The sequence below is a fragment of the Lynx canadensis genome, chromosome D4, assembly GCF_007474595.2.
Source record: "Lynx canadensis isolate LIC74 chromosome D4, mLynCan4.pri.v2, whole genome shotgun sequence".
In the NCBI taxonomy this organism is placed as follows: Eukaryota; Metazoa; Chordata; class Mammalia; order Carnivora; family Felidae; genus Lynx; species Lynx canadensis.
Window position 1 is genome coordinate 53,994,410 of NC_044315.2, and position 18,679 is coordinate 54,013,088.

Sequence of the window (18,679 nt, forward strand, 5' to 3'; positions counted from 1 at the left end):
TCATGCACCAAATGCATTATGATGATACCAGTCCAACTGCCATTACTAAGACCTACCCAAGATGCCAGGGGACAAGGGCAGTAAGGGAAAAACAGACAGAATCTGGGATCCTTGGAGTCAGGGGAGCAGGTAGCTCAGAATCTGCCGGAGGAGGCAGGAAAATGGCAGGAGACAGGCCTTCAGAGCTCAGGCTCCAAGACCCAGATACATACTTCATTGGCTAATTGGACTTCACTTACAATACAAACTCAAAGAGAAAATCATTAAGAATTACACTCATGAGGGGCCCCTGGTGGCTCAGTTGGTTGTGTCAAACTCTTGATTTCAGCTGAGGTCATGATCTCATGGTTCATGGATTCAACCCCTGTGTCAGTCAGGCTCTGTGCTGACAGTGAGAGCCTAATTGGGATTCTCTCTCTCCCTCTCTCTCTGTTCCTCCCCCACTCCCTCTCTCTCTCTCTCTCTCTCTCAAAATAAATAAAAAAATATTTTAAAAAGCATTGTTTCTCCTTTCTGAAAAAACAACATTAAAAATTACATTCAAGAAATACATTTCAAGAGAAGCCTGGGTGGCTCAGTCAGTTAAGCATCTGACTATCAATCTCAGCTCAGGTCCTGATCTTATGGTTTTGTGAGTTCGAGCCCCACATAGGCTCTGTTCTGACAGCACAGAGCCTGCTTGAGATTCTCACTCTTTCTCTGACCCTCCCCCACTCACACTCTCTCTTGTCTTTCTCAAAATAAATGAATAGACTTTAAAAAAAGAATGTTAAAAAAAAAAAAAGAATTACATTTCAAGATGGCAACTGCAGAGTATTAAATCCAAAACTGTGGGGGCCCTTCTGAGTCTGAGGCTGTTGGCAATTGCACTGGGCACATGAACAAGAAGCTCTGGAGCTGAGCAGTGTTCGAGGTATAGCAGATAGAGTACTGATAAAAGGGAAACAAGTAAGCCTCACCAACACAAAGTTTGTATTCTAGTCATCAAGGACACCTTAAACAAAATCATTACATGTTATACCAAGTTGGAAGATAGGAAGGTCCATGAAGAAAAAAAAAATCAAAGAAGAAAGGATAAGGAGTGATGGGCATAATAATTTTAAATAAGTTGGTCAAGGAGGTCTCATTGAGCAGTTGAGAATTGTCCAAAACTTGAAGGGATAAGGGAGGCATCTTGAAGAAGCATGTTCCAGATAGAGGAAGGAAAAAAGTCATGGTCTGCAGCATGCATGAATCATTTAAGGAAAAGAAAGAGGCTAGTGTATTGGAGGAGAATGAGTCATGTGAAAAGTATGGGGTGTGGGAGATAAGCTTAGGAATCCCCCTGGGCTTACACCAATGGGTTAACAAGGCATAAAGAAATACAAAGCCATAGAATGCTCACATCCGAGTTTGGGTAAACCAGAGTGGCAACCCAAGAAGAGGGAGGTGCAAAGGCACCCTAAGAATAGGGAGGTGTAAAGCCGCTAAAAATAGGGAGGTGAAAAGGCACCCCAGAATAGAAAGGGGTGCAGAGCCCCCAGAATAGAGAGGAAGGGGAAAGACCCAAAATAGGAATGGGTGCAAAGGTGCCCAATACATAGGTATATGAAATAAACAAGATTAGATGTTCAGGGTGGAAGCACCCCCAATTTAGTACTATAGCAGAAAAGATGCTTTCATAAGAGGATAGGGCCAAGTTAGGTAAATTGAACTAAGGACCCCTGAGCTGCAGGCAAAGCAGCCCAGAGCAGAGATGGTTAACAAAAGAAAAGATGCCTTATTAACTCTGAGGTTATTTCCCCCTATCTGTCTTACCCCTAGGCTAGCTAAGATAAACAGGTGCTGCCTCCTGTCCATTGTAAACAACCTTCCTCCCGACTGCCCAGCACTCAGATTTTGTTTTGTATTAACCCAAACCCCTAACCCTGTATATCTTAAGACCCCCTTTCCCTCACGTCCACAAGTTAATGTTCACAGATTCATTGTTGCTTTGGGCACATCCATCGCCATGCTTATAAGCCTTCTGATCCTGATAAAAACAGGGCTAGGATTCTGATTCAGGGCTCTTGTCTTTTCCCAGACATTAGCCATCACCTGTTTTTCTTCCTGTGCCCCATTTTCTTGCTAAACAAGAGAGAACTTTAGACTCAGAGTCTACGACATGGGAACAGGAATTTAAGATGAGATCCAAATTTTAAAAGACTCCAAACTGTAGTGATCTGTAGTCCACCAACATGACTTTGGCTTTCCCTTTAAATGAGCAAGAAGGTTACTGGAGAGTTTATAACAGAGTGAAATGATTCCTCTGTCTTTGAAAGGAATCTCTCTGGCTGTTCTATTGAGAAGAGACAGTAATGGTTCAAGAGTTGGAGCAGAAAGCCAAGCAGGAAGTTATTGCAATGATACAAGTAGGACTGCTAGTGCTCCAGCCATTATACTCACATCCCAGGCAGCAGTAATTACGTAGAAGCTCATGCCCATTTAACTTCTGAGTGAATTTCATCACAAGACAGTAGCTTAAGAAGAAGCAGAGTAGGAAATCACGATGAAGTGATTAAAAGTATGGGGTGCCTGGGTGGCTCAGTTGGTTGAGCGTCCAACTTCGGCTCAGGTCATGATCTCAAGGTCCGTGAGTTTGAGCCCTGTTTCAGGCTCTGTGCTGACAGCTCAGAGCTTGGAGCCTGCTTTGGATTCTGTGTCTCCCTCTCTCTCTGACCCTCCCCCATTCATGCTCTGTTTCTGTCTCAAAAATAAATAAACATTAAAAAAATTTTAAAAATAAAAGTAATAAAACCTTTCCCCAAACATTGGAGATTCAAGAACTGTTTGCTCAGTTTCTACATCCACTAGGATCTGGGATTGTATCATTTTAATTGTTTCTCATGAGGTACAGTGACTAATCGCGGCATAGACATGGAGATGTCTAAGTAATTGTTATCTGTCCATGCTCCTATGTCCATCAAGGAGGACTTTCCAGTTTCTCTTTTCAGAGCAAGGAGGAGCATAAAATTTCAGAGAATGCACTGAAAATTTTGTATTTAGTCACACATGTGTGACTCAGAGAATTAAAGAGAGCTGGACTTCTTAAAAAAATACAGTTCTCAGAACAGTAACTGCAAACCCACTCTAAACAAATGTCCTTTTGTACAGTGACAGCTGCCAAGTTGTCAAAAGCGGAAACACATTCATCAATATTCCTGTCTAGAAATGTTAGTCACTATCAAATAATCCTGCTCCCTTGTACAAAAGCTTTCCTGCTCATCTCCTATATTTATATCCATGCTGTTAAAAACACTTAAATGTTGCAGGATGTATTTAACAATAAATCTAAATATACAATAGCTGTACCAACATCTAACAAGCAGATTGCCATGTAGGACTGTCAAGTTCACATCTACAGCCACCTAAGTCTATAGGTCGAGTATACGTTGAACTTTCAAAAATCCTTTGGTCTTTCTGGGAATCTCACATAAAAGAAAAACAGGAATATCCTATATTTTACTTGGATATGTCCTTTATTAACTTTATTAACAATCTCAATTCATAAAGTCCCATTATCTCCTAAAGAAACACTGTAGGTAAATTTAATTAAGCACATTCTCCCATTCGTGGCCTTTTCTCTGACTGTCCTACCACACTGTAGCTATTGCCAAGATGGCTCTTCACTCCTAGAGATGTACTGGAACCCTCAAACCCAAATCTGAAAAATCTCAAATGCCCAAATTAACCAGGAACACTTTCTACTACATAGACGCAAATTTTGTGAACCGAGGCAGAGCCTGAAGTAGACTGACCAAAGTTTGAATATTTGCCAGCTCACTTTCCAGCAATGTGACCATAAAAAAATAAAAATAAAAATAAACCTACCTATTTTTCCATTTAGGGAAGCATGTTAAAATTTTTCAGGAAACATATTATTTTTCCTGAATATAATACTATTGCATGATCTTTACTGAGAAAAAATTAAAGAATTCTATAAAGAAGAAAAAATTTTAAATTGTCCCTGTAACTCACAGATAACCATTATAAATACTTGGGGTCTTTCCAGCCCTTTAAAAGAAATCTATCTTTGATGACAAGATTTTTTTTCTTGAAGTTCTCTGGCAATTATATTCCTGTCACTGTATCTGAAGTTTCACTGCTCCTTCATGACACATGTGACTTAATATCTTGTCTTCAGAAAATATCTTATACCATGTGCTCCCTCAGACCCTCATTCAAGATTCTGAAAGTCCATTGTAGTTTGGAAAAAATACCTGTGAGCCTAAGGGATGAATTCCTATTTCTACAAGAGTCAAGATCTCAAAGCCCAGTGACAAATTAAAGCAAGGATTCTCCACCCCACACCCCACCCCTGTGGTCTCTTACCCTTTAAATTTGTAATTCTACGGAAGATCTATCTTTCAGCCACTGTGTCTGTGGCTTTATGCAATAGAACCTTAAAACTGTGGCAGAAACTATTATTATTCAGTGTTTATTATAATTAAATATAAATAAAGGCTGTGTTTAAGACAAAAATCACCTCAGTCCAAGCAGGTAGTTTGAAACAGCTCAATTTTTATCTATTACTTACCAGAATACACTCTAGAAAGTTGTGATCTTAGGGTTATGGGGAAAGTTACTAATCTATTTTTGTTGTTTCAAGTGTTTATTTAAATTTTAGTTAACATATCCTAATCAATTTTAAATAAAAGTGTCCACAAGATACTGATCCAGCTAGTATACAGAACCACTTTCAGGAGCCACTGGTTTAATCTAATCTAAGAACTATATAGTTCTTTCTAAATTTTCATATTCTTTTGCAGTGCAGTGCAGTAGATTGTTTGAGCCAAAATTTAAATGCTGGTCATGTTAATGACAATAGGATCCTATTTCATACTGAGAAATGCATAGCAAATGTAAGGAAGGACTCAGACAGTGATTTTCACTTTTTCACAAAGAAGCAAGTATTTTAAAAGTCCATATCCTGGGCTCTGTTTCTGGACATGATAATTCTGTAGACATTGACTTGGTAATTTGCAACTTTAAAAAATATCCAGGAGATCTTTATATAATGTTTCTTTGGGAAATATACTCAAAGATTAGACAATGCTCCATTTGCTTCAGGTGATTAAGACCATTAGAAGCATGCTCCATCTATCATTAATATATAGCTCAACATTATGTGAAAAATAACAACAGTAGAGTAATAATATTGCAATCTGATCTTTTGTAATATCTATTGCCATGACAATTCAACACACCTTTCAGCCTGTAACTGTACATAGATAGGGCGATGATAGATGATAGATGCATTTACTTATACTGATGTGTGTGTGGTGTATTTGCATATGCATCTGGGGAGACGGAGAGGGAGGGAAGGAGGGAGAGGGGGAGAAAGAGAGAAGGCAAAGGCCTGTATTACCTAAAGATCAGGGGTTTTTCTGTTTTATAGAGTTTTTTCCTAAAAGATTTTTGCAAGTTTGTTTGACTTCATCAATCTCTTCACTCAATCACATCAGAAGAAGAGTCCTTGAGAAGAGGTTTAACTTTATAAACAGGTCCTTGGAGGCAACTGTTGGAAAAAATAACTCTTAGATTGATCTTCCTATCATGCTTGGAAATAGTATTAATATTGATTCCCAAAGGAAGGTGGCATAAAAATGGTAACAGAAGAACAGTCATGTTTAAAAAAAAAAAAAAAAAAAGTCCTGATTGTAAGTAAATCATTCTGCCATAGCACAGAATCATTTGAAGTCACTGTAAAAGCTAGAGTCCTGCTTTGTGTCACTTTGTATAGTGTACGATACAAATCCAAAACATATTTCTTAATAATAGAATTACATAATAACATAGATTTATTATATATTTATGGTAATAAATATACAATTATATAGGTATGTTAAATAATTACAAATATATTTAAGTTCTTAAAGCGGTTTCAATATTTTCTGGCTTTTTGTACTTTTTCTTCATTAAAATAGTGACTTGTTATGTTTAACATAGTGAATTATGTTTGATCTTTTGCCGTTAGATAATAAATAGCGCCCCAAGCAGCAGCAGGGTAAGCTAGAAAGTATGAAATGGATATGTATGGCTGTGTCTTCCTCTTCCATTCACCCCCACAGACAGTGGCCCCTGCTTCCTTCTCCTCCAATTCTGTGCAAAGCCAGCTTAAGAAAGAGCTGATAATATTGAACACTCCAAATTACAAAGGCGTAACAGCCTTAAGATGTTATTGTGCAAGGAATATTTACATCTTCTAGAAAATATTTTTCTTTTATTTAGAATTATAAATGAAAATATTATAGTGTAGTCCATCTTGCAAAATGCATGACATTTTTATGAAAAACACTCCCCCTTTCTTACTATATATTCTCTTTCTCAGAAATGACCTATTTCAACTCTTTCACTTGATAATTTCACATTTAACTACATGTTTCTAAGTAATGTATTTATAGTATTGTTTCTGATTTTTAGTTTTTAAAAATATCCAGTATGGATTTAGCTGGTCTCTTAAATTATAAATCAAAACATCCTTCCATTTCTCTAGCTCCTCAATTGAGTTATTAATAATGTTTGCTAAAGTCAATGCTTGGCAATGTCTTTATTACATTATAAATAAAATGTTTTGCTGAAGTATATTATGATTTCTTTTTCATTTTCTTTCTTTTCATTGTCCTTTAGGTAACAATTATTTTTGTTTTGTTTGCTTTGTTCTTTGTATCTTAATGTATCAGTAACGACTTCCAAACTACCAATCAGAATTGTAAATTTCCTCTTAAAAATATTAAAAATCATCAAACATCCTATTTGGTGTGTTTTATTTTTGAAAATATTTCTTTGGGAGTCCTAAATCCTTCTTCTCAAATCTGGACTCTGAGAGCTGAATTGTTCTCCAAATTCAATGCAAAGTTGATATCTTGGGCTCTTCAGTTTTAATTTTTGGGGGAGATTCTTTCCCAGATACAGCTTTAATCCTGTTTCTTAAAATATATTTCACTCTTTAATTCATTGTCTCATTTTGGTGGAATGCCTCTTTCGGTGGAGTCCTTGGAAAGAGCACAAGAGAGGAAATTTTTAGATACCTTTGTATGTCTGAACATACAATTTTTAGATACCTTGTACGTCCCTCTCTCTCTCTCTCTCTCTCTCTCTCTCTCTCTCTCTATATATATATATATACTCACACATATATATACACATACATATATATATATACATATATATATTTTTTAGGATTTTCTCATTGCTCAGATTCCTTTTTGATATGCCTTTTAAAATATATTTTCTAGACACTATCAGACCTATTCAATCTGGAAAGATATTAATTATTCAGTTCTTCAAAACATTTTTAAATTATTTGCCTGATAATTTTCTCTCCTCTAGCTTCCCAGTTCTCTCTCTCTCTCTGGAATTTTTATCATTCAGTTACTGGACAACCTATAGTTATTCCCTAATATCATTACTTTTTCACTTTTACTTTTCATTGCATGACCTTTTTTCCTACTCTTTGAGAGAGTATTTCAATTTTGCTTCCAATTCTTTCATTCTTAATTTCTGCTATAATATTTTATTTTTTGTGATGTTTATTTTTGAGAGAGAGACAGAATGCAAGTGGGGGAGTGGCAGAGAGAGAGGGAGGCGCAGAATCTGAAGCAGGCTCCATGCTCTGAGCTGTCCGCACAGAACCCAACGCGGGGATTGAACCATGAGCTATGAGATGATGACCTGAGCCAAAGTCGGAGGCTTAACTGACTGAGCTATCATATTTTAAATATCCATCAAGCCTTTTTATGATTTTCCAAATTTTATCTTTAGCATCTTTTTTCTTATGTCATGGAATATTTTCTAATTTCCTCTGAGAATATAGATATAAATATTTATTCCTGTTTCCTGTTTGCATGCTCACTTGCACTCATATTCTCTCTCATTACACACACACACACACACAACACACATATATATATGTCATTTCCTTTACATCTTTTCATTTTGGTCTTTGCCTTTCATATTGAATTGCTTACCTAAATTTCCTGCCATTATTTGCTATGAACTCCTGTTAGTAAGAAGCACTGGAAAGTATATTGAGGGTCTGAATGCATGACCAGGGCTTGCAAACTGGTGGGTGGTCTACCTCCAGTTGACATGTTTTGACAGGGGAACCCCTACAGTCAGTATCTTTAAGAATATTACCGGGGCGCCTGGGTGGCGCAGTCGGTTGGGCGTCCGACTTCAGCCAGGTCACGATCTCGCGGTCCGTGAGTTCGAGCCCCGCATCGGGCTCTGGGCTGATGGCTCAGAGCCTGGAGCCTGTTTCCGATTCTGTGTCTCCCTCTCTCTCTGCCCCTCCCCCGTTCATGCTCTGTCTCTCTCTGTCCCAAAAATAAATAAACGTTGAAAAAAAAAATTTTAAGAATATTACCTTGTACAGGCTTTTATCTAGAAATGAAACTTTCACACTCCTAATGATGGATTTTAAGCCTGACAGTGATAGGTAACTGTGCAAATGGGCTGATGAATCTCACAGCTCAGTGTATTGCATTTCACTTAATACCCCTGCTATCATCTGTGACTAACATCCCAGAGTCTGGATTCCTTCTAGTATAGTATCTAGTATGACCCTTGATAGAGTGAATTTCTCCTGTTGGCACTGAGCAACTGTAGTTGCCAGCTGTGCCAGATGTGAAAAGGGATCAGGTAACAAACAGCATCTTATACAATTAAAACAAAACTTCTCCACCTGAATCTCCATTTTTGGAGACCCCTGTTGCCTCTTGTATCTGAGCCTTTCCATGGTTGAATATGAATTGTCTGTCTTTTGCATTTTCCTGACCACTTGTGTGGATTTCTAATTTCCCTGCTCTTTTAAATCACTGAACATTCATCTACCTGTTTTCCCTCTTCCACAAATATATTGTGATCTCTCCTTCCCTTGGTCCCTGTGCATCTAGTCTTTACTAGAGCAATTATAGTGAGTATTGGGAGAAAGCAAAGGTAAAAGTATGAATCCAGTCCTTTGTGCTCAAGGGATGCTCTGCTATTTAATTCTACTTTTGGATTTCAGACATAATTTAGCTAGTAAAAAAAAAAAAAACAGCTAATTTTGTATTTTGTACTTCTTGAAATCACAGTAAATGTGTAGGCCCTTACTTTCCTGTGTTAATTGTGAATCAGGCCACTATATGCACTTAAATTCCATTTAAATGATATTTATATTCATAGTGTAGCCTTTTTATGAATTTATAGGACTTTGTATATGGCTATCTCCTGTTATTTTAACGTTTTCCTAATTTGTTGAAAAATGTGTTTTCAATTAGATTGTCTAGTAAATGTTTTAAGTGTTAGGGCTACAGAAACAAAATACTTGTCCATCACTTCCTTTAATTACATTTTCTAGTGATCATATTAGCAGACTTGGGAAAATTAGTAGATATATCAAAAGCAAAATACCATTACATAACTATGAATTATTTAAGTTTCAGTCTACACAAAAGTATACAAAACAAGACAAACTGAAATTATGGGAAAAAATAAACAAACAAAAGGAAAGAATGAACAGTTGATTCTGCGGCCCTTCCCTCTAGTCTGAGGGACATCTAAGAATTTGACCCTTAGTCAATTCCTCTTTTACCAAAGATGGATCAGCTAAATCTACCATCACTGTCAATAAAAAAATTCACACAGCTCATTCACAAATGTACATATTATCAAAATTATGAAAGCTGAGGGCTCTGTTTCATTGCTTCAGGATCTTTGCTCATTGCTTTTTTTCTGAAATACCACTTTCAGAATGTAAGAAATAAAGGTCAGACTGATAGGGGTAGATTATAAAGCAGTTGCTTGAAAAGTGCAGGACCAGGCACTAAGGTGATATTGCCTATGATTCTCAGACCAACATGTACTAGATATATGAGTTGGCAATGATTTGTTTAAGGAATTAAAGATTTTGACTAGTGACATGATTAACTGTATTAACCAATAACATCATTATTTATTAGCACGCAGAAACCCTAAATTTCTTTTTTTGGGGAGAGAAAGAGAGAGAGGCAGAGAGTGAGGGAGAGAGAGAATCTTAAACAGACTCCAAGCTTAGCATGTAGCCTGACGTGGGGCTTGAACTCATGCCCCTGAGATCATGACTAGAGCCAAAATCAAGAGTCAGACTCTTAATTCATTGAGCCACCCAGGCATATCAGCAAGCAGAAACTCTAAAGTGCCATCCTTCTTCAAGTCTCTGTCTAGACTCCCTGATGCAGAATAGCTTTCTTTGGATATGAGTACATATGATGTCTTTTCCTCTATTGCTAAAGGAATTCCCAGACATTTGAGTTTAAAGCCTAAATTAGGAAAAGTGTCTATTCGTGTCTTCTGCCCATTCTTAACTGGATTATTTGTTTTTTGGGTATTGAGTTTGATAAGTTCTTTATAGATTTTGGATACTAACCCTTTATCAGATAGTCATCGGCAATTATCTTCTCCCATTCTGAAGGTTGCCTTTTAATTTTGCTGTGCAGGTGCTTTTTATATTGATTAAGTCCTAATAGTTCATTTTTTGCTTTGTTTCCCTTCCCTCTGATGACATGTCTAGTAAGAAGTTGCTACAGCTGCTGTTAAAGAAGTTATTGCCTATGTTCTCCTCTAGGAGTTTGATGGTTTCTTCCCTCACACTTAGGTCTTTTACCCATTTGAATTTATTGTGTGTGGTAGAAGAAAGTGGCCCAGCTTCATTGTTTTTTATGCTGCTGTCCAGTTTTCCCAACACCATTTATTGAAGAGACTATCTTTTTTCCATTGGATATTCTTTCCCGCTTTGACAAAGACTAGTTGACCTTATAATTGTGGGTTCATTTCTGGGTTTTCTATTCTGTTCCATTGATCTATGTGTCTGTTTTTGTGTCAGTACCATACTGTCCTGATGACTACAGCTTTGTAATATAACTAGAAGCCCGGAATCATGATGCCTCCAGCTTTGCTCTTCTTTTTCAAGGTTTCTTTGGCTATTCAGAGTCTTTTGTGTTTCCATACAAATGTTAGGATTGTTTGTTCTAGCTCTGTGAAAAATGCTATCGGTATTTTGATAGGGATTGAATTAAATGTGTAGATTGCATTGGGTAGCATAGACATTTTAATGCTATTTGTTCTTTCAATCCATGAGCATGGAAATTTTTTCCATTTCTTTGTGTTCTCTTCCATTTCTTTCATAATTGTTTTATAGTTTTCAGAGTACAGATCTTTTACCCCTTTGGTTAGGTTAATTCCTAGGTATCTCATGGTTTTGGTGCAATTGTAATTGGGATCGGTTTCTTGATTTCTCTTTCCGCTGTTTCATTATTGGTGTATAGGAATACAACAGATTTCTGTACATTGATTTTGTATCTTGAGACTTTACTGAATTTTTGTATCACTTCTAGCAATTTTTTGGTGGAATCTCGGGTTTTCTATATAGAGTGTCACATCATCTGCAAATAGTGAAAGTTTGCCACATAGATGGCCAACAGATACATGAAAAGATGCTCTACATTAATCATCATCAGGGAAATACAAATCAAAACTACAATGGTATATCACCTCATACCATTCAGAATAGCTACAATTAACAACACAAGAAATAATATGTGTTGGTAAGGATGCATAAAAAGGGGAACCCATTTGCACCATCGGTGGAAATGCAAACTGGGGCAGTCGCTCTGGAAAATAGTAAGGAGGTTCCTCAAAAAGTTAAAGAAAAGAACAGCCTATGATCCAGAAATTGCAGTACCAGGTATTTACCCAAATGATACAAAAATGCTGATTCAAAAGAATACATGCACCCCAATGTTTATCGCAGCATTATCAACAATAGCCAAATTATGGAAAGAGACCAAATGTCCATCGACTGACGAAGGGATAAAGAAGATGTGGTATATATATTTATATATAATGGAATATTACTTAGCCATAAAAAGAATGAATTTTTGCCATTTGCAACGATGTGGATGAAGCTACAGTATTACGTTAAGTGAAATAAGTCGATCAGGGAAAGACACATACTATATGATTTCATTCATATGTGGAATTGAAGAGACAAATTATCATAGGTGACAAAAAAAAGACAGGAAAGCCAAGAAATAGAGTCTTAACTATAGAGAACAAACTGATGGTTACCAGAGGATAGGTGGGTGGGGGTATCGGTTAAGTAGGTGATGGGGTTAAGGAGTGCACTTGTGATGAGCACCAGGTGTTGTATAGAAGTGGTGAATCACTGCGTTGTACACCTGAAATTAATATTACACTGTATATTAATTAACTGGAATTTAAATAAAGACCAAAAAATAAGAAGAAGAAAGCCAAAGTTATGGCTAAAATTTTGGTTCCATTAAAGTCAATTGAAGAAAAGATGGAGAAAAAAAGTGAAACATATTTACTCTCTTTGCTGACTACCTTTTAAGTTCAAATTAGTTTCAGCTTTAGATAACTAACAAATAAGCAAACAAAGCTAGGATCCTAATCAAGGTAGAATTTCTCTCTTACATAAAAATTCTGGACGTGGGTAGTCCAAGGTTGGTGTGTGCATCACCAAGGAGATCGAGTTTATTGCTTCATTCTGCTGCCACACCCAAGCTTGGCATCCATGCTTATGCACTGCATGGTACAAGAGAGCTGCTGGAGCTCCGTGCACCACATCCAAATCCAGACAGCAGGACGGTGGAAGAATGGAAGGACACAGAGTGTTTCTCGCAACTGGGTTAACAATATTAACCACCTTCTATAATTTCTTTATGTCATATTGGCTCAAATATTGTCTCCATAGCATATCTAGGTATGAAGGATGGGAAGTGTTGTAACTCAGTGAAAATACTGAGTGCCCAAGTAATATTCATGATCTGCTCCTAAAGAAGGAGGAAGAAATAGATAGTGTGCAGCAATTAGCAGTCTAAGATGCTTGCATTCTTTCCCCTGCAGCGTTTCCCCACTGATACATAAACCTTACTAATTTGCTATGATTGTCAATTCATAAACCTCCCTAGATCTGCCCTCTTATTTTCTGCCCCTATGGCTTCCATTTCCTGCCTTATTACCCCCATGTCCCTTCTATTCCCTTACCTAACCATAATTCAAAACCAGTCCATCTTTTTATATTCAGTTTATTCACCCTAAGTAATTTTATGTTTACGGTAGTTTTGAAAGTGGCAAGACTAATCATTTAGTTTTTTTTCTTCTAAGATAACTGATAAACTGAATCATGATGTCTTTAGCTTATACAATAGAGTTACCTTCCCTCTTTCGGCCATGCTAAGTGTGAAATAAGGAAAATTTCTAACCTTTTCCAATGATATGGTAAGATCTTCCTTGTCTCTTCTTCTTCCTTTCAGAATAAAAGGAAGTCTTTGTGTCCACAGCTGTGAGTCTTTGTTCTTCTTTAAAAATGTCTGGTTTTGTTCTTCCAAGATTTTATTTAAATTCAAGTTAGTTAACATAGTGTGTAATATTGATTTCAGGGGTAGAATTTGGTGTTAATTCATGTTTGCAAATTCCAACACTGAACCACATGTTAAATAAATGAATCTTTACACACTTGGGTTTTATATGTATGATTATACTAATATACTAATTATGTGATACTAACAATATATTGCAAAACGTTTAAGGAGTATGGAATGATAATGTATTATCTGCAGTTTCAGAGGAAATAAAAATAAATTTTGTATTTTCATCATATAGTTAAAGATTAGCAGGGTAAAAATAAAAATCTAGAAAATTATGTCCAATCACCTCTCCCTAGAACTGTGCTTGTCAAACTATAATATGTATAAGACTTACTTAGGATCCTTGATAAGACTTAAATAGGATCCTTGATAAAAACCCTTGAGCTTTATAGGCCTCATCCCTAGAGACTCTGATTCAGTTCATGTAATGTAGAATCCAAGAAACTGTGTTTTCAGTCAGCACACGAAGGTTCACAGACAGGATACCAAAAGGAAAAATTGGCAGGGGGGCTGACAGATCAAAGAGAACTCTCTTCACACAATAGGGGTTAAAAGCAAACAAACAGTAGAAAAGGAAAACATCAATACATCCATGTTAGAGCCTTCTCTTTTTCAAGAGAACATACTTAAAAGACAGAGTGATTATAAAATATAATAAAAGAACTTTCCAATTTTTAGAGAAGATTAAAGGGAGAAGAGGATTATTGTGCACTCAGTGAGAAACTGAAGCCACATTATGTAAAATGTTAAAAGACTAATTTATATCCAATATACAATTTGGCAGCGATTATATTTTGAACCAATCAAAAAATAGAAGCAAATTATGATAAACATTGCTATCAAACAAGGGCAGTATAATGATTAGGTCGGTGACATATTTTTCCTCATCAGAAGACAACACACTAATTTTCTATTATGTAAATGTAAAACTTAAGAGTTCTAACTCTAGAGACAATTCCAATACCTACTAATTATATTATAATAGACTTTTTTTTTCCAAATCTCAGTTGTTTCAACCCTAAAATTAGGATGAAATTGTTCACTAACTCATGAGGTTGTGCTGACAAATCAATACAACATGATAATACATGTAAGTATGTAACACGGTGTCTACTGCATGAATGTCTGATATTGTTAGACCTACAATATACTCTCATGTCTTCCAAAGCTGTCTTCCAAATAAATAAGGGTGATAAGGGTGAGATCAAACAGTAAATCTGCACAGACTACAGCTACTGGGGACAAAACAAAACTCTGCTATACAAAGGCTTTACCTAATCATGGACTAAGAATGTTCTATAAGGATCCAAATACTCTTCAAGATTTTGACTGTCTGAAAAAAATCCTTTAGACTAGAATGAATGTGGAGATGAATAATTACTGAAAATCCTCTGGCTAGGGAATACCATGCTTCTCTTCCCTACTGATACTGCTATCCTTTGTTCATATATATAATCTCCCCATGGAAAAGGAAAAAGGACTAGACCACTTGTAAGAGAAACCCTCCACTAACACATCTATTCGTGTGATCCCCTCCATTGTCATGGGTATGGTTGGACCTGAGCAATTAGCTGAGCAATGCTTTCCCTAAAGTCTTTCCTGCTTGACAATCTAGATTCATGAACTGGAGAGAATGTTTATTACCCTACCTCCTAGCCAAACTGTATTTATGAGTTGCCTGAATCTAGTTTACTTGCCTTCTTAAAGCAGGTACAAATTATCCCACTCAATTTTACTTGGTGTTTTACAGTTGAGTGCTTCAATTTGTCACTAGAAGGAGAGAGAGAAACTAGAATAGTAGAGCCTTTAGGGTTCATCCAGTATAGGACATAACGAAATGTCCTGTAAAAATTAAATGGCTGTTATTGTCATCTACCTGCTGGTAGCAACCAAATCTGTATTCCAACCCAAATATCTCTCCTGAGTTTCAAATCAAAAGATTGAGTTGCCTCCTGGGCTATAAAACTGTAATCTCACAAGCAACCCCTAAACCACAAATCATTCGAGTCTCCCCAAAACTGTTTCTTCTACACTGCTTTTCGGTAAATGTCATCACTGGAATCAGTTACCATGCCCTGGAATTTTCCTCTCTAATTCTTTATATCTTTATATTCACACTAGACACACTAGACACCTCTTGTCCGGGTTGCTAATACTGCAACCCAAATTATCTCCTTTCCGTCCTGCTCCTATTCCAATGTATCCTTTGAACTACCACCAAAATGATGTTTTAAACAATTCTGAAATGCTCTCTCTTGTGTGTTACATCTTCCAGCTACCATCAATGGCAGACAAGATGAAGGGCCATTTTATCGGCATTCTAGTATGCCTTTATGATCTCAGTCCAGCATAGGATCATCTCCTGCCATGACTGTCAAAGCTTCCCAACCAACGATCACCACACATCTCTCACCAAACACATAGGGGTTATTTAGCTTCTTGCTACAAGGGAGAACACACATCAGAGGAACACTGGAGTGTTTCTGTAAAAGGGAGTTAGAAGGAGCTTATTATCGTATTTGCACAGAGATTCTAGGTAGGATTTAGAGACGTGGATAATTCAGAGTGGGATGCCGTCAGACAACACAAAGAAATCAATGACTGGGTATCTATCTAATCTCTCTCTCTCTCTCTCTCTCTCTCTCTCTCTCTCTCTCTCTGTCTCTCTCTCTCTCTGTCTATCATCTATCAATCTATATATTTTTTTATATATCTAGGAGGCAGGGAGTTCAAAGTGGAGATAGACTTGTCACTGGTAAAGAAACCGCACTCATGCATGCTTTCCTGAAGAACAGGGTGTTTCATTAACTTTTGTGGTTGCAAAGTATCCTTTCCTCTGTCTTACTCATTTGCAGCCACAGAGTGGGCTTCTCCAAGCACTGATTCTATTCTGAAAAGTTTTTTATGTTTTCTGTGGAATGTTACCGCCAAGCTGTCAGCTTTCAGGGAGCTGCTAAGGTCATTTTCCACTTTCTCACCACCCATGCCAAGTTCTGCCTCCTCATTTACCCAACACTGTGCAGCCCCCTGAAAGACATGTGCTATCCATAGTTTATGAGTCTTGACGGAAGCATTTCTCAGAGCTTGAGAAACTCCAATTGTACTTTTTCCAGGACTTCCTCCTACTTACCCCTTAGGATTATTTTCCTCCTCTCATGTGCATGTGTGTATGAGTTAACATATGGAAGAAATACATAAATGTAATAGCACTGTCTTTTTTAAAACAAACGAAACAATATAAAATTAAGTGAAATAAATTGTCCATTCACTAATCCATTCACAAGCCATCTTATTCTTCTTCCCAGTTTCAAAATGAGAATAAGATTATTGTATTCAAGGCTACCACCTTGAAAAAATGATAATACACCAACAACATAGAGATTCTCATTTTCCTAGGGATAGATATGCAACCAATGAATCTAAAAGTTATTTATTATTTAAAAAATAAAAATAAAAGTTATTTATTTGGATTTCCAAGGGTTTAATAATACATTTAATAATATATGTTTATTCATGTGTCTTTGTCAAAGATGTATTTAAAAAGAAAATGATTTTCCCAATTCAACTATTCTATAGATAAGATTAAAAAAACTAATCTTGACTTTGAAATCAAATTCTCTAAAGATATGTCAAAACAAAGTACTCTGGAACTATACAAAGAAAGCATCCCCATGAATTCTAACAACTGGGAGAAATGTATTAGGATATACAATGTTAAATATACATATACATATATTCATATATATGCATATATTCATAAATATATTGATATATTCATATATATATATATTTTTTATTTTTTTATTTTTTATTTTTTTTATATATATGAAATTTATTGACAAATTGGTTTCCATACAACACCCAGTGTATATATATGTTTTTAAGTTCACCAAAGTACTACCAGCAGTAGCTTAAAATCCAAAATACTGTAATGCTTTAAAATCCTCTAAAGAATCCTGTTCCATAATCAATAAATCTTCATATCCACCTGTTAATTTAGCCAGTATAGTACCATTTCAGCAAACTCTCAGGAGTGATGAAATAAAAACAAGAATTACTGCAACAATGTTAGCTCAGTATATATAAAATGAGCTACGTCCTCTTAGTCCATTAATAGAACCTTTGGGGAGCCAAGCAGTTAAAAGTAAATTAACAATAAAAAACCCAACTGAATCAGGCTTTGACGTGTGCACATAGCTCACCTTCTTCAAACAGAACCCCAAACATAATATGAATTAAATAAGTAATAGTAGTCTAAAAATTTCATACAATAATGGGTAATACAATGGTTGGTTTAATGCATGGTTAACACAATGACAGTGTGTAGTGCTGCCTGGGAGCAAGACGGGCAGAGCGCTGGGCCCCTTGTTCCCCGGGGCAGAAAGATGCTCTTTCACCACCTGCTGAGCGTGCCGGTGTTGGGAGTGGGGCTCAGGGACCCCCCCGGGACCCCCCCCACCGCCCCCCTCCCCCGAGCCTCCAGGCCACCGAGGTCTGAGGCAGTTCGACAGTTCGACCTGAGGCGGGTCGAACCCTGCGCAGTTCGACCTTGACTTCGTGTCCCGTATGATACCCGAGGTGGAGCGGGCAGCGCTCCTGGAGGTGGCCACTACCTTGCTTCTGGTTGAAGTGCCCGAAAGGCCGATTCAAGGGAGGAGCATGATGAAGAATTTCTAAGAAGATGTACCACTCGCTGCTAGAAGGGGATGTGTCAGAGGGCACTTTGCAAAGTCCCGAGGGCGGACGTCTGTTCCGCCACACCGGTGGGATCCCCAATATGCTGCTGAATGTGGAAGGCGCCCAGACTTACCTGTGCCAGGTAGCGGTTTTCATCCTGTGACCCTGCGGAACTCTATGTATATTTTGTTTGCTGGTGCTGCCATGTACCCCAGTCTTTGATCCAGTGACACACTGAACATACAGTGTTCCTGAGCTTGATATTCTATTTTTTCCCGCTAAAGTTTCAAACACCGCCATCCCCCAAAAAGGAGGAAGGATTAAACCTTATACTTTGTATAATGAACTAGCTAGAACATAATAAAAAAAGAGACAAACTTTAAACAATAAATCATAAACGTTAACTGAAAACATAGTGTACGAGCTACCTGTAAACAGTTAATAAGGAAAAATTCTTCCCCATGACTAAATAAATAATAAGAAGGATTTTCAGATAGAGGTAAAAACAAACAAACAAACAAACAAACAAACAAACTTGGCCGGGTGACCGTTCGTTATCCAAAGCAGAATTT

The 18,679-nt window shown here is 37.0% G+C and overlaps 1 protein-coding gene across 1 annotated transcript; it reads left to right on the forward strand.

The window, feature by feature from the left end:
- Positions 1 to 17,703: 17,703 nt before the first annotated feature.
- On the forward strand, positions 17,704 to 18,270 carry LOC115499100 (multifunctional methyltransferase subunit TRM112-like protein). Its single transcript, XM_032595517.1, is given in 4 exon segments — positions 17,704 to 17,707; positions 17,953 to 18,081; positions 18,084 to 18,104; positions 18,107 to 18,270. Coding segments are annotated over 4 exon segments (318 nt in total).
- Positions 18,271 to 18,679: the final 409 nt, after the last annotated feature.